Consider the following 24,115-nt stretch of genomic DNA (forward strand, 5'->3'; position numbering starts at 1 on the left):
TTTTAATGATTGACTATTCGAAGATATGCTATTATATACACAAAGAAGCTATTGTTAAACACTTGAATTACTATTAAAATCATGTAGGGAATTTAAAAAAAAAAAAAAACAGGATTTCATTGTTTAGGATCAATTGATGGCCTACAATATCCGTCACTTTATTAGATGCTGTCCTCAAAGGGGAGTCTGATTCATCATGTGTCTGGTATACTTGTATTTTTTTTTTAAGATTTTATTTATTCATGAGAGACACACAGAGAGAGAGGCAGAGGCAGAGACAGAGGGAGAAGCAGGCTTCATGCGGGGAGCCCCATGTGGGACTCGATCCTGAGACTCCAGGATCATGCCCTGGGCCGAAGGCGGGCGCTAAACCGCTGAGCCACCCAGGGATCCCCCATATATATATGTATTTTTAAACATACACAGAGCTTCTTTGAATTTTAAGCAGGCACTCAGATCAGCTATGTGAATTTTTACAATATTTAAGCAACTGCCCGTGAATCAGCAGCTAGGTCCCAAGTGACACCCTCAGCCTCCTGGGTGGCAAGAAGGTAGGCTCCCCAGATAGTTTAGTCTCAAGAACTGCACAGTGTCTAACCGTGGCCTGCTCAGCTAGACTAGAGACTCGGAGATCTACAAACTGAACTTTGAGAGCCATCCTGTTGGCAGGATATACTTCGGAGTCCCTCCGTGATCTATTTAGAGACGACGAAGGGTGCGCTCTGCATCCTTTCTCAGTATCCCACTTGTCACAGCAGTAGAATCCCAAAGAAGACAATTTCTAAACAGCTGCCACGCTGCAGACACAGACACGTAAGCCCATTAGAGGGAAAGCACCAAGAGTGATGATGCAACTTGAAACTAGATAATGTTCTTATCATTCAAGCTGGACCACTTCTGAGTGAAAGGGGGAGCTCTTACTACTGACAGCGGGGTGGCAGGCTCACCCACAGACCAACCCTGGGAGCCTGGGGTGCACAGACGGTCACCCTACTGTGAAGAACAGTGCTGCATGCTGGAGATGGCTGGGGGTGGAAAAATCTGGAAAAGTCTGGCCAGGGAGCTTGGAGGCTTGGGGACATGCAAGCTCCCTTTAGGCATCTGGAAAGCTCCACGAAGAACTGGTTTGATAGGATCTCAGTTCCTGGACACTTCGAGTGACTGGACCATGCTCAAGAGGCTTACCAGTCTGATGCACTGGTCTGTGCCTGGTTGCTGAGCAAGTCTGGATTCAAAACCCACATGATGCTAAGTAGCTGTGTGGCCATTGGCAAGTTCCTTAATCCTTTTTTTTATAAAAGTGGGGGATAGAGTTGTAATGATTTACTGAGGTAATAAAGTGAGTGACCCAGAAGAGGGGCTCAATAAATATTGGTGTATGCACTGTAACTAATGCTGGGAATATTCAAGCATAGGAACAGACCACCAGTTGGGTAATGTTATGGGATCTTTTAGGGATTAACTAAATGGATGGATGGAAGCGACCTTTTTTGACTAACTTAACTTAGAAATTGTTCTTAGAAGCAGAAAAATTAGTATTTTTTGAGATATAAGGTGATTTTATGTAAAATCTTCAAAAATAATACTAAATGTTGTATTATAATTTAATATTCATCATAAATGACATTTGCCTATGATACATGCTGTTTATTTTCAACTATGTAAGAAAAAAGCATAATGCACTAGAAATACATTTTAAAATGACATATTGCTTGATTTTGAGACTGTATCTACCAATATAGACTAGAAATCTCAAAAACAGGTAAGCAGTGTGACCTGATATCTGAAAAAATCCTTTTATTTTGCTTTCACAAAACCAACTAGCTTATTTTAGAATGTTCTAATTTGTTTTTCAAATAATGAGATAAAGAAGTTTTAGCTTATTAGTAAGCACATTTCAAAAAAAAACTATTTCAGGTTTTTAAAGTAAATTTAAAAAACTAAATTGAATATAGCCTATATACCCTCTTAATGTTGAGTTTAAAGTATTAGAAACAACCTGATGTTTTAAGACCAAGTAAATAGACGCTGCTACTGAACATCATCTTAACGGGCCAATTTACACAATTATTATGTTTTTCATTAACTGCTTGCATTTTAGCATTGTAGTTCTCAATGCTTCCCTCTGCTTAGCCAGTAGTTCCCCAACTTTGGCTGCATATTAGAATCATCTGGGAAGATTAAAAAAAAATTCCCTATAGCCAGGCCACAATCTTGTCCATACTGCCTGGAGGGTAGTCAGGTACTGGTGTTTTTTAAATCGCCTCCGGTAACACCCCTGTGCAGCAGTTTGGGGAATAAGCATTTACCCCATGGTCCAGTATAGGGACACCGTTACGACCAGGAACAAAAGAAAGCGTTAAAACTAAGTGATAGTCCTACACCCTCAGAGCACCTGGTGGTGTTCAGCTGAATTAGTTTAAAAAGCCTGAGTGACTGGGTCACTAGCACACTCCCCTGGTCTCCACCTCCTGGATGTGCAAGAGGCAAGCAAGCTGCTTCTTTTTAAAGGGGAAAATGTTTCTGTGGACTAAAAACGCAGGGAAAAGAGGAAACAGAAGCAAACGCTTCTATGAGACGAATCTCCAGGGTAATCTTCATAAAGCATTGGGTGTTTACAAACCAGCTGGGGCTTAAGGGTCCTTTCGACCTGGAGACTGTCTACTTAAACCAACTTATTGGGGAAGGCAGGAACAGGTCTTCACGGGACTGTTTCTGTTGCTATTGAGTGAAAAGTACCATCTAGCATTGCCCTTTGTAATGGTTAAAGTGCTTTTCCGTTTTCAAGTTCCCCTGAACATCCAAAGCTAGGCAGGAATTGTAATACAACTCTGTTGAGGAAAACGAAATTCCAAAGTAACAACTGATACTGGGACCCGAGCCCAGGTCTGCTGATTCACAGGCAAATGCTTTTGGACCTAAGGCTGCCTCTACCTAAAGAGAGACCCACTGTTTGAGCCTCAGCTCTGGGGTCCTGGGGGTGATCTTCCTCTGCAAATAGCACTTTTATCATTTCCCCCTTCTGCTGTGGGTTGTGTTGAGGGAGGCTGCGCGGTGCAGGCACTGTGCAGGGGTAGAAAGTGCAAGAGGCGCTAGGGATAAGAGGAGCTTCAAGGGGGGATTTACAGGACAGGGAAGAACAGAGAACACGTGTAGGAGCAGAGGAGGGGGGGCAGGTGACAACTATCTAAGACTGAGGAGTCGTTCAGGAGCAATAAAGAGCCATTCCAAAGTTCATCATCAACTTTTCTTGAAGGAAGGGATGATGTAGGCAAGTGGTGATTTAGGAAGGTTTGGGTTACGTGTTGGATAGACTGGCGATGGGAGAGGTGGGAGGGATGCAGAGAGAACCACCGAGAAACCTAAGTGTATGCAATGCGTCTGAGGAAAAGAGGGAATAGACTAGGATAGTAAGAGTGAAAAAAATAAAGACCATCAAAAAGAGCACCTGGAACCAAGGAAGAATTATTTATAGCAAGAATAGGAAAGGTGGTAGGCCGCAATTCAACAAGACATCATCTACTTCTGGATCTGATGGCTATTTGTGTATAGAGTGAAGAACATTTTAAAAAAATTGTTTTAGACTCTACACCCAATGTGGGGCTTGAACTCATGACCAAGAGTCACTCTACTGACAGCCTGTCAGGCACCCCAGGTGAAGACTTAATTAGTGATCCCTAAATGGCTGAAGGACTAAATTAAATATACATGAAGCTATATATTAATATGTAGTATAAAGTGCAAAATAAGGCAAAAAGGTGGTTGGTAGACTGTCCTGCCTATGTCTTGTTTTTCAGTTTTGTTGTGAAATAGTGGCTTCCATAAAGGGGAAGGAAAGCGAATCATGGTCTTGGGCAACATTAAGCAGAGAAGGATTGAGAATAAACTAGATGATATAATTATTAGTCAAATAGAGGCTAGGACAATAGTTAAAAATAGATAGACGTAAGTAAACTCACTTTAGGACCCAAAACTAGTAACAAAAGCACCAGGAGAGGCAAGTAGCTGCTATAAAATATGTGAGAAAAACACAGGACTGATTGACCGTGAGAGGCAGGATGGGAAAGGAGTGTTCTAGAGTCAGACAAACCATCCCCTGAATCCTGGTTCTGAGAAAAATGCAAAGGTCTAGAGCAAATGCAATGAAGAATGGCCCTGAAGAGCAGGAGAGACCAACTAAAGGTTGGTTTGGACAGCAGCGAGGAAAGTCAGGAAATCATGTGAAGCTTGGTCACCAGTAGGTTGTGAGCACACTCTGAAACAGAGGACAGGTAGGAGGTCAAAGGTGATTCAGATTTAGGTCCCCAGGTAGTGAAACGTCAAGGAGGCCAAGCCATCAGCGACAGAGCAGACGTGAGGGAGCCAGCTCGAGTGCTTTGGGGAGGATGAAATCAGTGAAGGGTAGGAGGCCAAAGACTGGAGGGTGATGGAGGAAATCCGAGAGACTAGCAATCCTGCCTATTAATATGAAGAAGTTGGGAGGTGTAAAGAGCTTTTAAAAGAGCCAGCGATAATCCTGGAGACCGAACAGCTGAGAAATGGGCATCTTTTATCTGTGACCATGTTGCTGAGTGACAGAGCTAAAAGCAGAGGCGACTGTGATCCACGTGGGAAACTGCATAGAGCCTAAAGCAAATCAGAGTAGGCGGGTTCCTCAGGTTGACTATGGAAATGACGCTAGTCTTGTGTCATCTCAAAAAGCGGGACATACAAGCATAAAGCTAAATGGATGAAGTGGTCCGTGGGCTCCTTAGAAAAGGGCTACCAAAAAAAAAAAAAAAAAAAAAAAAAGCAGAAAGAACTAAATTGGAACAAAATGAGTCTGAAAAGTTTAGCTTCCTAACTGGTTTCCTAACTTCCAATCTCTCTCCCCCCGGAGCAGCCAATGATCCCTTCCGAGGTCAGATTATGTTGTTGCCCTGCTCAGGTCCTCCGGTGGCTTCCCGTTTCACTCAGCATAAAAGCCAGAATTGGGCAAGGTTTCCCAGGAGGTCTCTAAGCTGGTCTCCTTCCACTCTCCCGCGGGTTCACGGTCCTGCAGCTCGTGGCCTCCTCGAGTCCCTCAAACTTGCTAATAAGCAGGATTTACTGGAACCTCCCTCTGGAAGGCTCTTCCAGACAAGCAAGCAGCTGGTTCCTGCACTGCTTTCAGGTCTCTGCTGCCACGTCACCTTCTCTAACAGAACCTCCCTGACCACACGGACACAGCATCGTCCCCTACACCAGGTGGCCTTGGTCTTTATCCTACGAGAACATGAACTCCCTGAGACGAAGGACCTCGCTTGGTTCTCCCGAGTCCAGGACAGTATGAATTCCCCAGGCCGGGTTCCAAGTATTTGTTGACTGAAGAAATGGAGAACAGGAGATGGGAGATAAAAAGCAGGAAAGCAGCTGGCAGTTAGGTAATTTGGGGGGCAGATCAAAGGACCGGCAGTGGGGCAGCGTTCGAAGGAGCCCCCGAATCCAGAAATGTGGTGTGGCTGCACTTGTTCCCGTACCGCCTGCCTCCTCCCCATCACACTTGAGATGTCGAGAACTACACCAGCCTGAGTCTACAGCATCGAGAAAGCGAAAGATTAACAGACACATTCCCCCTCCTCAGAGGGTTTGAAGCTAAATGAAAAGAGCAGACTATGGTCAGAAGATTTCTAATACTAGATAAATTAGAAGCATCCTTATTTGAATTGCTAACCTCAGATACCACGGGTCTCCCTAAGGTCTCATTCTTACTTTTTTATGCTCATTCTCAAGCAATTCGTGAAGGTATGACTTAGACTAAATATTTATGATCTCAAAAGTGGCCTTACAGAAAGACTGCTTTAGTATCTCTTACCTTAAGATAAATGTTACCTTAGAGATTATACAAACCAGCGGGCATCTCATTCTTAGACCATATAGGGGAGGCCAGCGGACTCTTCACAAACCATAAACATCGATGTGAAGTGGAACTAAAACAGTACTGAAATATCGGCTGCAGTTTTTACTTGAAACACTTGCACATTTCAAAAGGACCAGTTTTTCAAAAAGTGCAAAACAAGGTAGGTCTTATTCTTTCACAAATTTCAAGCAACACGCAGGCCATAGCCTCAATGTGATAAATTTATTTTCATTCCAAATTATTTAGGCAATAAAAGCAGTGACCCGTTAAATTCTTAGGTTATCGATGGAACTTAGAATAAACATACCTATCTTGGAAGTAATGAACCACAAAATTCTCTAGTCAGAGTACGCTAGGAAAAACCCCCTTCTGCTGCGTTTAACCTGGCCTCCTCAGTTACAGGCAGTCTAAGGAAAGTGTGGGTTACCTAACTTAGTTGGGGACCCTGCATCTGCCTGAGCTCCTCCGGGAGATTCTTCAGATGATCTCTGAAGCATTTGATATGAGAAAAGTACAAAGGAAGACTGAAATTTAAGCACAGATTTTTAGGTATAGGGGCCTGACTCAGGTTAGCAAGGTGCTAGGACTGCAGAAAAGACCAGGAGCTCCCCGCCGGGGCTCGAGAGGCCTGCCTTAAGAGCGAATCCCCAGCTCGCCGTGTGACCTGGAGCAAGCTACTTCAACTCCGCAAGCCTGTTTCCCCGCATGTAAAATGGCAGCAGTAGTACACGGGGCTCTTCACATCATCTCGACTTAAATCAAGAGATTCTCGGGGTCCTTCCTGCATCGAACCCATACCCGGACTTGGGGTGCTGGTTCTGGAACCAGTCTTCCTAGGATATAGTGTCAAGAAAGCTGTGCCAAAGACCGATACTGTATAAGCCCATATGCAACATTTCTTACTTTAATTTCCAGTTTGGAATGTCCTATAGTTCAATAAGGATACTCTGAATTCAGAGAATACAGATTACATATGCCTACATTTAGTATGACTTCTACAGGCTGAAGTGTTTTTCTAACAGAAAGTGAAAATGTTAAAGTAGTTAAGACAAAAAGCATAAAAGTAAACTCCCAATTGAGTTTAAGGGACAAAATTATCAGTCTGCTGAAAAGGAAATTACATTAGGAAGATAAAGACAATTTCCTTTTTGACATGTACTGATGAGAGAAGTACAGAAATACAGTGACAACTTCCCTTCCTGCATGAAACACTCTTTATTATTATAATGTTTATTCTTTAAACGATATTTTTTTCAAGAATGTTTCAAGGATTATTTTTAGTTTATAACTAATTATGGTAATAAAAGTATCCCCTTTTTCGGTCTATGAATGAGCACAACATCATAATTTGAAAACATGAAGGTTGATAAAGGATTCGGGCAACAGAGTCTGAGCAGGGGCAGAGGTTGGAAGGAAGAAGGCAGCTGCAATAGGACAATTCTCCAACACACAGGGAGGAAGACTCTCAATGAGCAAAGACGAACAGAAACTCTCCTTTCTTATTCAGCTGATTTTACAAAGGGAACGTAATTCAAAATTTAATCCTAATACATAATACATATATAAAATCTAACTTGATAAAATGGAAAACATCTCTCCTGCCATAAATGTGGTACTTACACAGACTCAATAATTTACTAATAATTTCTACTACTGGGAAAATATGGTATTCATAATCACTTAAAGTTCAGTCAGTATATCCACAAAGTTGCTAATTTATGTTAATAATTTATTACAAAAGCCAACTCAGGGTAATTTGATTAATTTTGTCACCACAGAGTTCAGATAATTGCTATTGACAAGTTTGGATCATTTAATGAAAAAAGAAGTTGTAACAGTTATTGTGAAAAACTCATCTTTTCTAAGACCGAAACATTACATGCTCGTTAAGACTGTAGTAGAAATGACCTAATATTGCTGTACAGATCAAAGAGTATGGGTAGGAGAGTAAGGACAAGATACCCACTTCTGGTCTAGGGGCAAGATCATGCGTGTTAGAACACTGATTCACTGTAACACAACCATAACATTTCAAGTACATTATAGAATTTTCATCAACCAGATTTTTAAAATTTCAAGTAGAAAAAAGTAATTCCAAAATATGATGTTCTGATCAATTTCAATATTCAAAAAGTTCAGTCCCCATTCAGAAACAGATAAACAGTATATTTATTAAATGAGTTAAGACAAATAAACTTTACAAATAGACAAATAATAAAAGGCTCAGTGGCTAAAATAGATGGTAAGCATCATTGAAAGAAATCAACACCGTCACGGTATCTCAGTTGGCTTACACGTGTAAAAAGAAATTTTCAAAGAGCAATTTCACAGAAATGAAGCCAGTTTTTTTTCTTATAAACAAATCACCATTTCTTGGTTCAAAACTGACATCTGTTATGAAAATTACCATATCACATATTTGTAAGATGACAAGGAGTAACTCATCTTCAAAGTGCAAGTAAGTCTATTTACAACCACAAAAAAGGCAATGATGAGGAGAAAAGGATTTTTAAAAAATATACAAAGATTAAAAACATTTGGGATGCAAAATTAAACAATTTTTTGGTTAGAGGATAAAAGAGAAAAAGTGATTGAATTACAGATGCTGATTTCAGCTATACATACTATATAATGGGATCCAAGATCTTTAACAGCTTGCTTGCATTTTTTTCTACTTACATAATGCTCTGGAAATTTCTGGTAGAAATTACAGTGTCTCAAAGAGAGAAATACACACTAAGCATGTCTTGCTACTACTTCATGGATGTCGTAAGACCCGTTTATGGATTAGAGTTGGTGTAAAAAGCCATTGCCTTGAGTTGAAAAATGAATACTGTAAAAGCTCAATACAAATCCTCCAAAGCACATGCACGTCTAAATCTTTTGGAAATTACATTCATATTTAAGCATAACCAAAATAAAAAAGAAAACTGAAAACATTTCCCTTTTCTCTATTCCCTATGCCTTGTAGGCTCTCCAGTTGCTAGGGTCAATTTTTAGAGTTGAAAGGGTTCTTCAAGATAGTCTAGTCCACCACCCTCATTTAGGGTAAATGATTTTCCCAAGGTCATGCAGCACGTTAATGGCAAAACCAAGACTAGAAACCAGTCGTGACTCCTAGCCTTGTATGCTTTCCAGCATATCATGCTACCTCTTTTTACAGTATGATTCGCTATAAATACCTGATGAATAAATGTACAATTACAAATGCTGACAGAGCCAATGTGTTTCTAAGACTTGCAGAGGATTACTGCAAAGGACTGATGGAGAGAAAAAGATTTTCCCCCACCCACCAAAAATATCAAGCACCATCGACTAAACGTTTCTTTGCTAGGTCAGCATGCTCAGATGTGGTAGTCCTCGTAAACTTAGTATCAGCCTGAGGATCGTATACCCGGTGAAATCTGGGCCCTAACACAATGCCAGTTCCTAAAAGGTAAAGACAGAGGCAAAAAGGGGGAGAAGTTCGACAAAAGAGAGAAACAAAGACTTCAATAACCCAATTGGCTTAGAGATGGGCATTCCAGCATATAGTTAATTATTTATATCTAAATATACACATTTTAGGACCTTTTCCACCTTTTCGTATAATCTCACTTTACCTAATTTATTTGGCCACTTACAAATGAAAATAAATGTACCAAAGATAATGGTGATCATTATTATTTTTTTTGAGACTGTGAGACAATTTTAGAAAAACCAAATTCTATGAAGAATATGTCAAATGGTGAAATTGCAATGATTTTCTTAACGTGATTCTATTAGATTTGCCACCGGGGGAATTAAAGCGGTATTTCATGGGGCTGTTACCATCTTGAAATTTATTCCAATTGTGGTTAAAGAGAACAAATTGATGCACGATATATGCAGAATTAAGTGAAGAAGCTGAAATTTCTTTTTAAAAAAAACTTTGTCGTGTATTTATTTAATAAAAGGGCATATTTATGTTTACAAACAAGTTTCAAAAACAAAAGGAAAACATGTACGCTTCTACCTGTTAACCTTTTTCAAAATGCCAACAGCCCTCATGCTGTATGAAGATTTCTAAGGATTTATTAGAAAAATCAATACAGTTCACTCACAGTTCACCAAGACATCACTGAGCTAACATGTTTAGACAAAAACAAAAAGGACTAAGGTTCTCTTATAGTTGGATAGTTTGATTTAATTTGATTTGCCTGAAATAACAAAAGCATTTCAAGCATCTTTCATTATGTAGTTATGTCCCACATTAAACAGTCTACTAAATTCTGAACAAAGGTTATTAGCAAGTTTTCAAAAATTTTAAAAATTAAACAGTTGTTTCAAAACCATTAAGTAGTAAATGTATTTAAGAAACTAATTAGGACAGATGCCATAACTTCATTAAACACCACTGCTCATGTTTTTTTGTTTTGTTTTGTTTTGTTTTTTTTTTTGTTTTTTTTTTAAACAAAGCATTAGTGTTATCTATTTGGCTATTAGTATCAGCAATTTATCTACAATATTTAACAAGGTAAATTGTAGGCAAAAATTTAGTACAGTTTCAATAGAAACACCCCTTTTTGTTTTCCTGAAAATACAGCAGTATTTGAAGGACTAATTTTTCTCTGCATCAGTTATAAGGAAGCTTCCCATCTATGAACAGGAACAAAAAAAGTATCTACAAACCTTGTAAACAGATCTGTATCATTTATAAACATAAATAATCCAAATTATTAACAGCCAACAGCAGAAATTAAAGTATCAATTCAATGATCCAGGGCTCTTTGCTTGCTTGCCCAGCTGTACTCCTCCCCCTCTCCCATCAAGGATTGAGATAAACTAAAGCTCTGCTAATACACTGTTCAGGACCATTCTTAGGTACTACTGATGATCCACAGGTCAGCATATGCTGAGTTACTGTTTATCTGTCAGTTCATTTCTCCCACCCCCCAAAAAGCACCCTCAGTCTGGCAGAAAGCTTTGCTTTTTTTTTTTTTTAAAAAAATAAATCTACATTCGTACAAGTGTGTCTTCTGTTTGAAGTCCAAAGACAAGAATACGATCTTGTCCATCACAATATGTGAAAAGACCCAGTTTCAATTTGTTTCTTTACAATGCAGCTAGTGTGTTAACATTCAGCTTACAATCAGAGTGATGTTTCCAAACTATGTAGTGGGCTTCCTGGGGATGAAGAGGTAGCAGACTTGTTCATTTCTATTGTAAGGTGAATCCCGCTGTCAACAGCATTGTTATTTTTGTTGGGAGAGGGTGGAGGACTGGAGTTACGTTTTGTAGGAGCATCATCTTCAGCATCAGTGTCATCAATTAGGGGGATATGAGGCTCTGAATCTTCTATCCTAAACTCAGGATGTGTCATAAAGTTGTGAATCGAACTTCTTGATTCCGGTTTTTCTAACCCTTCATATAAAGAACTACGAAATGCATTCACCACTCGAATCTGTAAATATCAGAAAACACAGAAAGATGTCAGTATACTATTAGCTTAATTTAAAAAATGGTTCATTTATGAGTTTGAATCCACAAACAGCTAGGTATGAGTGAATCATATTTGCATGTAATGCAGTGGAACTTGCAATACACTGTAAAAAAAATGAATATTTTAGTAGGACACTACAGAACAACAAAACCACATACTCTAAGAATTGAGAGTTACAGAATTCAAAGTAATACTGAGAAAATCTCATTGTCACTGGCTAAAAATTTAATAGCCATTTTATAGGACTTTTTTTCCCTAAGAAAACAAAAACAAACAAACAAAGCAAAAACTTAATCATACACAAGCTTTAGCTGATTTTTAAAATAAAAAAATGTAATTTTTGAAAACAATTCAAGTAAGTTAAACAAAGTCAAGCACAGAGGGTTACTATTTATCATGCTAGGAATTAGGGTGTCACCAACTATGAAAAAAGCCAAGCAAATATAAGCTGAATGCCACAATGAACTCACATCTACCCCACTATTATTCCCGTAATTAAAAAAAATTTAAAAAAAGACAAAACCCAAATAAATATCTATAAAATGCCATTAAACAGCTATAAATATTTGAGTATATGCCATTTGTCTATAAAGCATTAGTGTTTTTCTCTATAACCATTAAAACTTAAATCACCTTATATACTACAGTTCACTGGGAAGAACAGATTTAAAACAAAGCAAAACCAAAACCCTCTGGGCTTCTTCTGTCAACAATTTTGCAAAAACACAAGGTTTTTTGGTATTTTTGCCCCCGTATAGCTCAACTAGCCCCCGTTCTTAGAAGTCTACTGTATACATACAAAGAGGTTAATTAATGGGTAATTAACTCAAAGACATGGCTGCACACATTTACTTTAGGTCTTATTAACCAGGTGTCATTACAGACTTTCAAAACAAAGAAGAGGGACAAAATCCAAATAGTTGAGCATCTACTCACTATCCCAACATAACGTTTGCTTTTGCATGGATTTTAATGAATCCTGTTTAGTAATGAAGACATCATTTACTCAGTGTTAAATCACTAATTATTTACGACATTCCAGGAAAAAAAAAAGTCACCAAAATCATCTCATAGAACAATAATGAAAACTTAATACATTTCTTCAAATGGACATTCGAATATATTTTTTTTAAAAGGTAACATTTATTTATGCCCACTTTTTAAAGATCGTATACATCGAAGATGTACGGATTGATGACTGATATACCCCTATGCACTACGAGATAACCAGGACAGTCAAGCTAACTAACAGAATGCATCAGCACACATGGCCATCATTCGTGTGTGTGCGGAAAGAATGGTTAGGATTCCATCCTCTTAGCAAGTTTCAGGGACCAAAGTACTGTACTGTCACCTGAAGTCACCCTGCTTGCTACACATGGCGTCTCCAGAACTTACAGGTCTTGCATGAGCTAAAACTTCATGCCCAGGACGAATGCTCCCCCAGTTCTCCCCATCCTAACCATCAGTCCATGCTCCATTTCTAGGGGTTTGACTACTTCAGGCCCTCAAGTTCTGGGAATTTACCCAGAGGATTAAAATCAGGATCTTGATGCGGTACTTGCATTCCTTTATTCCTTGCAGCATTATAAACAGCCAAGATATAGAAACAACCTAAGTGTCCACTGACAGATGAACAGATAAAGAAAATGTGGTGTATATACTGCAAGGAAATATCATTCAGCCTTAAGCAGGAGGCAGTTCTCCCATTTGCAACAACATATGCTCAGTTCTGATCAAAACATCGTCTCTCCTCAAAGCTGTCTTCCCGCATTTACCAAGCCCCGTCTGCTGTAGGCTGCTTTGCTTCTTGCTCACTTAGCTACAGCATGGTGAAGTGGGGAAGAGAGAGGTTAGAGGTCTGGGTGTGAATCCCAGCTCTGCCACCTGCTAGCTGAGGAATCGTAGACAAACAATTTCCTCAACTATAAAATGGGAAATAACAATAGCACCTTACAGGGTTGTTACGGGATATTCATTAGTTAGTTAATCCATGGACAAACTTAAAACAGTGTTAGTTTACAAGTAGCAATGTCATATCAGGGCTTGTCACACTTCAATGAGCATGCAAAGCACCTGGGGATCTTGTTAAACTGCAGATTCTGATTCAGGAGGGGCCATCAGTAGGTCTGATATTTAATGTAAAGTCTGGAACACAATTATACAGAAATATAGTAAAGATAGCATATCTAAGGTCATGTGACATCCTCCAAATGAACTCAATCATTCAAAATTTTGCTAAAATAATAAGAATGAATATATACCACCTATGAGATAAATTTGTCTAGAAAATTTAACACAAAGCTAATAATCCTAAGGAAACAAATAGATCCAGAATGTAGGATGAGACAATTGGCCTGGTTTCTTCAAATAAATAAATTAAATAAATAAATAGATAGATAGATAGATAGATAGAAGATGGATCAAATATGCTATAATATAGGGACTGTATAGGACAGAACGATATCAATGTTAAATTTCTTGGATGTGATAACACAGTACGATTATATAGTTCTTTTTAGGAGGTATGTGCTTAAGTATTAAGAGGTCAAATGTCAGGGTATCTGTCACTTTTAAATGGCACAGAAAAAATGTATATACTAATATATGTGTATATATACACATACACACACAGATAAAGCAGGCATCATAAACTACTATGAAGTGGTAAATCCAGGTGAAGGGTATTCATGCATTCATCTTTCCACCTGGCTCTACTTTGAAATTTTTTAAATATAAAATTCTGAGGGAGTCTTTCAGGATGAAGTCTTGTTTTACCTCCCTCTTATGGGATATACAGAGACACCTACGTACCCCACCTTCCACTTCAGTCTCCTCAACACCTGATATTACTTTTAGTGCCTGTCACTGAGGCCTGCTTTCCTCAACTGGTAAGTTTCTATCAAAGATCAGCTCAGGAGTTCCTTCCTTCAGGTTACTTTTCCTGACTTCCCAGAGTCTTGGACTCTGTTATAATAGTCCATGCTTCATTACCATGTAGAAATTTGCAACTACTTGTTTGCTTCCTATACTAGACCCCAAAGTTTGGAGCTTCTAGCACAGCTTTGGCATCCGGCAGGTCTTCCACCAGTGTTTACAGATCACAACTAAAGAAACATTAATTAATAGCAGGGGATGAAAGGATGAGTGGTAATAAGCCCTCAAGAGCTAGGAATGACGTGAAATCCATAGATACAGGGAGGGAGGGACGGAGGGAACTGACATTAGCCGTCCTAGGCAGAATGCCAGGCAATTTACATACACCATTTCATTTAGGCAGGTGCAGAACCAGGGTGATTTTTAAGAGAAAGATTCCTATCTGTTCATGTATGTAAATTTAACATCCTGTCTAACCTAACAGAGTCGTTTTTGTCCTTAGAGGACTTGTCCACTCTTTTGCTCTACATCATGCTGCTTCTGCTTATTAGCCATGGGCAAGTCATTTCAACTTCAAGCCAGTTTTCGCACCTGCAAAATGGGATCATTCCTGTTCTGCCTGTTTTATAACACTGTCAAAAATGACAAATGGAAATTACTTAAGGAAACGGTAAACAGGCACTGAGTGAGCTGTCCTCCTTAAATATAGGATTATTTTCTTCTTCAGTCCATTCTCTCCCCAATTTTCTCATGTTTCCTCATCCTTAAATTGGCAGGGGACCAAATGGCAAAGACAGGTCTCTGCCTAAATACAAGATTAAGCATAGCTATTTCAGCTAATTTGAGGGATGGGCTCAAGGATGGGGTGGGTTTAGATCTTTAGTGCCTCCAACATTCTGAGAACCCAGTTGAAGTAAAGACTATACTGCATAGTAAGGATGACAGAGTTGTTAAAAGGCTTTTGGGGAATGGCCATTTACCAAGAACCTGAAAGAAAATGTTATTATTCTAGTCAATTAACAGAAATGATGACATGTAATGGTTTAAGAATTAATCAATGGTACACTTTCCCTACTTCTTGGAAAACTTAATAGAACATTTCTTATGTAGGCTGCAATTTTTAAATTAAATTGATAATATAAATGAGAAAAACCCATAAACACCACAGAACTCTGAAGCTTACACAGGGACCCATTCTCAAAAATAAATAAGTAAATAAAATCTATAAATTCAAAGCAAGGCCACAAAGTCTAGGCTAAGAAGGCAAACAACTGGCTATATACTGAGATCTTTTCTTCACAGTACTAACTTAACTTTTGCAAACGGAATAAGTCAAAATGTTAGATTCATTTTTAGCTTTAAAAATGTAATTTCTTGGTTCTGTTAAGTTTTTAAATCACATGCTTTTGGAAATCATGCAGTATGAACATGTTTAAAGGCATATACTCAAAAATTTATAGTAGTTTCACAAATTCTAAGCTACGATTCTACTCCCCATATTAACTGTCAGAGTTAGCATAGAGACAAGCTCACAGATTTCATATCTAATCTTTGGTTGCAATTGTTCCACCTGTTATCTAGCCCTCTAAGAAATAAAACAACAACAACGACAACACTTTGAGGTCTCAATCCACTTTACGAAAAGAAAGCTTTATGAAAAGCCTGAACAATGAATTTAAACATTAAGGAGAAAATGAGAAACGTTAGGTGTGTGAAGTAGGAAATGTTAATTTCATGCACTTAGGAACACACACTCACACCCCACAGTAGTAGAAGCAGTAGAAGAGGAAAACACTACATGTGTAGGGGTAGAAATATTTGTTACATCATGATGCTGGCTGGCGATGGAGGGTTGCCGCCTTAGAGCCCCCTGAATGGAACTTCCACTCTGGAAAGCATTCACTACATCCATCTGCAAGGAATCAGAGATTGTGACAGCTTGCTCAGCAAGAGAGAGAGAGAACAAGAGAAAGGACCATTCCATCTATCAACATATAAAAGTAAAGAAAAAGGCACTTTTTACAGAGCAGATAAATAGGCAAGAGTAGCATTTTGAGATGAAGGAGGGGGGAAAAAGCTAGGAAAAAAGGAGCTGAGGGGCATATAGACACATTCCTTCACCATCAGTTAAAACTTTCACTCATTCCAGGCACCAGTATTATTTCTCAAAAGAATAAGTTTTGTGGGTTGGGAAGGCTAGAAAGGAAGTTAAGGAGCGCATTCAAACCTCCTCCCCAGGTCCCAGAGCCTTTGCCCAACCCCCCCACCCCACCCCACCCCGACTCCCATCACCGCGCCTACCTCTCTACCAGGCCCATACCTGAGTTTGGATTCTGTTCAGACCTCTAAACCATAAGATCTGGCCACGCCGCAGTTCCCTTTCAGCATGGTCAATCTCTTCCACATCCTCTGCGAGCTCCTCCTCTGGGATTTCTTCCTTTTGTGTTCCATGGCCAGCTTCTTTTAGGAATTTTAAACGGCTAGTTGGAATTGTTGAAATAAGCTACAACACAGGGGAAAGAACTTAGAAATAAATCAAAACCGAGCAAAATTAAACCAATCAACCGTAATACAAAAGGCATAAGAAGTTGCATGTGAGGCCAACTATCGTCACTGACAAAGCAATGAGATCCTGTCCGTCAGGCTTTCCTTCTTAGAACAAAAAATAGTATGTTCTTTTCTTAGCTACAGAAAAGATCTAAGCTGGAATGGTAAGAAGTTTTCCTGAGTGGAAATAACCTGATTACAACTTTCATATTTTAAGTAAAAATTTAAGACAGTAAAATATACAAACATGCTCTGAGATATATATGAACTTAAACTCACATTAATTATACTGATTTCAAATAAAACAAAAATAGCAGGTGGTCTTACTGGATGCAAAACAAGTTCATTTTTCATTACTGCTGAAAGAGTTCAATGAGAAAAAAACATGCCAAAATCCAGAACATCTTATCTTCAAGGTTAAAATGAAAATAGTTTTTGCTTATTAAATGTATTTATTTTTATGAAATGAAACTCTTTAAAACTGGATTAATAGTGACCGCTAATGACACCAAACAGGAACAGGTGCCCCAGGAAACACAAAAGAGCACAAAAAGTAGTAATAATAAAGTAGTAATAAGTATGTATTAACTTTTAAAGTGTTAACAGCCACTCCTTCAGGAAGTCAGGCTTCTTGGGAGGAAACAGGCACAGTCAGAATCAGATCTGCTTCAAGACCTTCTTTTTTTTTTTGCTTCAAGACCTTCTTGACCAACCACCTCATTTCAGAGGTGGAGCAGATTCAGACACACGAAACCTAAGGTTGCCTGACAATGAAAACCAGTGCTCCTTCTACTGTGGCACACATAAAATCAATAGACAATGTCAACCAAAGCCAGGAACTGATCCCCATTGGGTGTGCTGGCTGTACTCAATTTCTTCTCCCTGAAATTAGCCAGAGGTTTTTGGAGGTTGTGGGGTTCTGTTTTGCCTATGAGGGAATATTATGAAATAAACAGAATGGTCATCAATAAAGAAAGGCGGCCCAAGGATGGATCCTAATTCTTAAGAGAAGATCTCTGCTAATGAGTAATGCAATAGAAATAAGAGAAACCTCAGAACTTAGAAACACCATTAAGAAAAAGGAGAGAAAGGCACGTAAAGATGAAGTTTCAGTAAAACCTGGATGTTTGCTTAGACTGACTTGCAAATGACATTACATCAGCTCACAGTTACACACTATAACATGTTAATTTTCATTTATGAAAATATCAGTACAGACTATCAGTTACTTTTACACTAATGGTAACAGACTTGAACGGTGCACATACCATCACCACTTATCTTTTTAAACTAATGACATGCCTTTGTAAGTCATTGGCCTTTACCAAACATGAAATACATCTCATTTTTCAGGCACTGTATTTTATACATCTATTGTCAAAGCCAATCAATCCAAAGAATTGAAAATGTCACTTTGTGGCTCATTTATCCAGATACCACAATTTTTATGGAAACATTCCTCTAAGTGAACTGAAACTCAAGCTTTTTCTCCTAGTTATATTTTGGATTAAATTACACAACAAAATGATGCAAAATCTTAAGTATATAATATTGTAATATTTTTGTAAAATTATTTACTTTGAGTACAAAAATAGGTCATAGAGCAAAAAATACAGATACCAGCATCTTAACCAGTTATAAATGTATCCTCTTAATAACTGCTATAAAACTCGTTCAAAAAATCAAAATTAAAAACTATGTAGGAAATTTAAAGTGTTTTATTACATAGGTAGGCAGAACCATAACAAACAACAACATATGAAAACAAATATTACATTAAAAAAAACCTATATCCGTGAATGCCTTTTCTTGACTCAGAATGGCAACCACTTAAATTAAGTAACAGAATTAAGGAAAACACACACGGGAAACTTAAAAATAATTTTTAAAAAATCACTTTATAGGTTTGAACAAAAAATGATGAACTTTTTACCTGGCCCCAGAGTAACGTCCCCATTCCTAGGAATATTGACCATAGCCACTGTTCTATTGAAAGTTCTGAACAACTGAAAGGTTTTCCACCAAACTGCACAATTATTATCTGGAGGAATAATCAAGAGTAAATTTATTTAAATCTTTTAAACTTTACAACTCATACACTTCAAAAATTACCCAAATTTGTATCCTTTAAAACTCAAGCTGAATAACGATTATCCCGATGGTGACGTGTATTAACATATTCACAGCTGAAAATAAGACAAATGAAAAGAAATTGAAATCTCTGCTCAAAATTTTAAATGTACATTTGATGTTTAAATTAGGTTTATAAAAACTTAAAAAAATCTCCTGATCAGGAAGTTAATTTTATACTGTTTCCGATATGATCCAAGTAACTACATTCCCTTGTATTTAGTAGAATTCTTTGAATAATTTATGCCTTTCCCACAAGAGATTGCATACTTTTGTGGAAAAGACCATATATTATGAAAAGTGAACATAATATTCCATCTTCCTTGGTTTCCTCCTACACAGCTGTTCTTAGTTCACACTTAGATGTTAGGACAAATAGGAATCATTACAGAGGACAAGCAATTTGCAAAGTTCTATGAAATATGGTGCTTACTAAGGTGGTACACACCCTCAGAAATTTGCTCTCTCTTATAAATAGAAGTCCAATGATCTGCATAAATAAAATCATTAATATAGTGCTTACGTTTCTCTTATCTTCAAGGACCTAAAACCATATATAGGAATATTAAGAACTAAATATCAATATTCATCTTCTTGTGAGTTTGACAAGCTTCTCTTTGATATGGCAGTCAGTAGCTGCCTAATATTGAAGTTAAAGACAATCAATTCGGTATTGACATCTAAAAATTCTTTGTTATGAACTCCATTCTGTGTAGCTGTACTAGATTTCAAATTCAAGTGGTATGTATTTGTCAATTCCACTGTTCTTCAAAGTCAAGATTGTATACTTGTTTAGGTAGATTCCCAACTGTTTTTTCAGTAGCCCAACTGGTCAATTATAACTAATTTGGCAGTCTTGCCCAGATTTTAAGATATTAACCTAAAATAATTTTCTTTGGTAAACCAAGAATATAAGCCTGAAATCTTTCACAACATTTATTTGTGTAAACATTTTCCTTTTCTTCTAATTTAATTTAAACTTTATCTTTTGGTAGAATAAGGATGTGAAAAGCCTATCAAGATGCTGGGCAAATAAACAATGATTAATATGACTGGACTGTTTCAGTTTTGTAAGAAATAATCTTTTCATTTTACAGTTGTAAGGAATAAAACTGTCTAATTACTTGTGGCATTTACTTCTGAGAACAAGAGACTAAGTTTCCACTTAGTTGTTAATATATACCTGACTCTTTAATATATACCTTAGATCAACAAGATACTACAGAATTGGGTAACTGCACAGATACATTTCTTAAATGTGTGCTGAGGGAGCCTTGAATTAGGTGCTATCTTCTAAACTTTAGAAGTAGCTGCATTAAACAGAGTTCAAAAAGTTTTCTAATTGCAGGATTGCCCAAAGCCTTTGAGTTGTTAATTAAAAAAAAAAAAAAGAAGAAAGAAAGAAAGAAAGAAAGAAAGAAAGAAAGAAAGGAAGAAGAAAGGAAGAAGAAAGGAAGAAGAAAGGAAGAAGAAAGGAAGAAGAAAGGAAGAAGAAAGGAAGAAGAAAGGAAGAAGAAAGGAAGAAGAAAGGAAGAAGAAAGGAAGAAGAAAGGAAGAAGAAAGGAAGAAGAAAGGAAGAAGAAAGGAAGAAGAAAGAAGAAGAAGAAGAAAGAAGAAAGAAGAAAGAAGAAAGAAGAAAGAAGAAAGAAGAAGAAGAAGAAGAAGAAGAAGAAGAAGAAACAACGAGAGAGAGAAGGGGGGTTGGGAAGCAGCTGGCATTTGAGTCTTTCCCTTCCACGGAGTAAGCTCAGAGCTTCATGTCCATGGTATGGTCTCTTTTAACGCTTCAGTAATTCTGCAATGTGACCTCATATTAGTATCCCCATTTCACAGATGAAGAAACTGCAGCCTGTCAAGGTCACAATTAATAAAAGACAATGATCTGACCCCAAGCTGACTGACTGACTCCTGAGCTTAAAGTTCTGTTATGTTATATTGCTTTAAGAAACCCCAAGTAGTGAAATAGGCAGTATCTCCTATACTTATCTGAGGATGTAAGAGCAACTGAAGGAATCAATGTTTCATGAAACACTATTTTGAAAAAACTTATTGTGTTAACTGCTACAAAGTAGAAGAGAGATAAAATATTTACAAAGAATGAAGGATTATTATGTACTTCGTGATCTGTCAAAAAAAAAAAAGCTAAGAACAAAAATCAATCAGTAAATAAAAAGAAGCTAAATTTAATACAACTTATAAGGCAAAGCCCTTCAGGTACCTTTGTTCTACAATCAAGATTTTGGCTAGACAGTTCTAGAAACAAACAAAATGAGATATGTGTAAATCAAGGGCCATGTTTTCCTACCCAGCTGAAACTGTCTACAAAAGTGCTATTCAGAGTGTTGATCCATGATAAGAAGATAAGGAACAGGCACTAGAGTACAAATCGATGCACCATTTGCACAGCAGTACCACTGCTACTACTACCACAGACAAGCCCCCGGCAACAATACAGAAAAACCCTCTGCTGAAATACTGTGTGATTAATGAAACAGCTGATTTATATTCTGACACATGCTCCTTATCTCACTGTGAACTGGTAATAAATGGACCAGTTGCTGGTCCACAGACCACACTTTGAGTAGTATTGGCTTATTTATAAGGCATTGAAGGATGATACTTCACATTAAACTGTTTGGGGTATATCAATCTTTGTTGGAAATCAAGTTACCAGATTTGCTTGATAGAGATAGGCAGTTAAATTTTCTGCAATCCTCATATATTAAAAAGATAAGATAAATCCAATTTTATAGCAAGTAAAAGCTAAAATTTTAGCTTGTCATGAACAATGATTTTTTATAAACCTGAATAAAATGCTTCCAGAAAATTCTTGTTACAAGTAAGCAACATTTCTCCTAAAGTTTATGGAAACTGAAAGCTAAAACAGGAACAATTATTACAGAACAATTAAGTCTAGGGTTTTGGCACCTAGAGTACACAAGCTGTGGCTGAATAAACTGTTTAAAATTCTTCAATCTTCATTTTGAAACAAGCTCCATCACTGTCTGATTCCTTCTTTGAAAAAGCTCACTGTTTAATTTTAAATCTTTTTGTTTGGACGGTATAGGTGACCCGTGAACAATAGGGTTTTAATCCAACAGGTCCACTTATATAAATTTTTTTCAGTAAACACAGTACAGTACTGTAAATGTATTTTCTTCTTATGATTTCTCAGTAACATTTTTTTCTCTAGCTTACATTATTCTAAGAATACAATGTATATAACACATATAACATGCAAAATATGTGTTCACTATGTTATTGGTAAGGCTTCTGGTCAAGAGTAGGCTATTAGAGTTTTGGGGGAGTTCAAAAGTTATATTCAGATTTTCAATTATGTGGGTGGGCTGGGTAGGGAGAGGGGGTGTTTGGTGCCCCTATCCCGTGTTGTTCAAGGGTCAACTGTATAATAAAATCAAAAACTGGCACATACCAAATCAGGAAGCAGCATTCAGAATCATGTGAAATTCAGAATATTCATTTCAAGTACTATTAATTAATAAACTCAACCACAGACATACAATTACTATCAATTGCTAGAAGCAATTAAGTGATCACTCTAGCTAGACTAGAAACCAGGAAACAGTAAGATTTACCTTAAATAACATTAAAATTATAATAGTTTTGATAATGATATAGAATGATCAGTAATAGATTATGTGTAAAGTACCACAACCACAGAATCAGTAGTGCAGTTAACATAGTATTAGCTAATATGCTCTGCTCATGTGGAATTTCAGGATAGAGCATATTTCCACTTGAGGCAGGATATTTAAAACTATTTAGGCATCATTAAGACAATACAAAGAAGCCCCACACATACAGCAGTCAAGCAATTTCTGGAATAAGCTACCTGTTTATCTAATATTTCCTACATAATAATCAAATTTGAAACTATCTTTTCCAATTACCCACCTGTACCACAAAAGTGCCTAAAACAATTGTGCAGAAGATGGCATTATTAAAGATTCCTTCGAACACATTTCTTTCACCATGAATTTTCCGGGCATTTATTTCGTTGAAAAGTTGCATCAGCACAAAGGTATTAAAAACAATAGTATAATGTTCTGAAGGAGGAGCATGCAAAGGAGCATTTCTTCCACTATCAATATCGAAAAACTTTTCTCCTGAAAGAATGAAAAATTACTATTCTGTAGTTATCATACAAAATAATTTAACATTTTAAGAAAAGTATGCAATAATATAACCTGGCCAAACCTTTATTTGATCTCAAATGACAGCATAGGGAAAGTTGGAAGAAACCTGGGGTTATCTTGTACAACTCTCTTATTTTATAGATGTGGACACCAAAACCCCAAAATTATGATATCTAAGTTATGGCAGAGCCAGGACAAATAAAATAAAATAAAATCAGGCTCTCCTTATTTCCTCCCACTATTTATCATAGCTCTTCCCTAAGCATCATCCACTGACAAAGAGGATAAAGTAAAGATAAACGGGCAAACAGAACAACTTATGTTCCTGAAGAATTTGTAACATCAAAACATCTGGGATTATATTAGCTTGGAACAAAAACCACCGAAGCTTTATCAGGCATTGAATTCTTACCAGCAAATAAGAGTGTAAAGACTACTACAAGTTGATAGAATGCATGACCCAAAATATTCTTCATCATCGTGCGTGAGATGAGAGGCTTATTTCTACCATAAGGCTTCCGAAGCAAGAGAGATTCAGTGGGGGGTTCAGTTGCCAGAGCCAGGGAAGCGAGCGTATCCATTATGAGGTTTACCCACAGCATCTGCACAGCCTTAAGCGGTGAATCCTAGAAAAGATAGGTTTCCTAATAGACATTCACAACTATTCAGGGACTCAGCAATTCTCAGGAAGCCTTTTGTATTTAAAAACTTAAAGAACAGAACAGGATTACATTTTCATATTAATTAACCTACAATATTAATAAGCTTCAGGTTATTCAAATATTTAAGTACTTTAAAACAGAAGATTATACACACACTTTTGCTTTAAAAACAAGTATGTTTTAATAGAAAAACTGTGAACCTACTTGAGTAATACAGGCGCCCGTGAAAGCAACTATCACGGCTACCACGTTAACAGTGAGCTGGAACTGAAGAAATTTTGAGATGCTGTCATACACATTTCGTCCCCACATAACTGCCTTAACAATGCTTGTAAAGTTGTCGTCTGTGAGAATAATATCAGATGCTTCTTTAGCTACATCAGTTCCAGCAATACCCTATTAA

At 37.4% G+C, this 24,115-nt stretch overlaps 1 protein-coding gene across 5 annotated transcripts in view; it reads right to left on the reverse strand.

Annotated features, from left to right (window-relative positions):
- Positions 1–8,023: 8,023 nt before the first annotated feature.
- Positions 8,024–24,115, reverse strand: part of ATP2B1 (ATPase plasma membrane Ca2+ transporting 1) — a 128,264-nt gene continuing 112,172 nt past the window's right edge. For 2 of the 5 annotated variants that reach the window (XM_077845770.1, XM_077845771.1), the window contains exons 16-22: positions 23,917–24,108; positions 23,463–23,676; positions 22,809–23,020; positions 18,697–18,804; positions 16,537–16,719; positions 16,042–16,128; positions 8,024–11,300 (exon numbers count right to left, since the gene is read on the reverse strand). In XM_077845770.1, the coding sequence (XP_077701896.1) occupies positions 10,989–11,300; positions 16,042–16,128; positions 16,537–16,719; positions 18,697–18,804; positions 22,809–23,020; positions 23,463–23,676; positions 23,917–24,108 (1,308 nt within the window). In that variant the 3' untranslated portion in view covers positions 8,024–10,988. Of the gene's footprint in view, positions 11,301–13,415; positions 13,488–15,976; positions 16,129–16,536; positions 16,720–18,696; positions 18,805–22,808; positions 23,021–23,462; positions 23,677–23,916; positions 24,109–24,115 lie in introns of all 5 variants that reach the window. The other 3 variants (XR_013350681.1, XM_077845773.1, XM_077845772.1) reach the window with 3 other exon arrangements.

The sequence above is a fragment of the Canis aureus genome, chromosome 13, assembly GCF_053574225.1.
Source record: "Canis aureus isolate CA01 chromosome 13, VMU_Caureus_v.1.0, whole genome shotgun sequence".
In the NCBI taxonomy this organism is placed as follows: domain Eukaryota; kingdom Metazoa; phylum Chordata; class Mammalia; order Carnivora; family Canidae; genus Canis; species Canis aureus.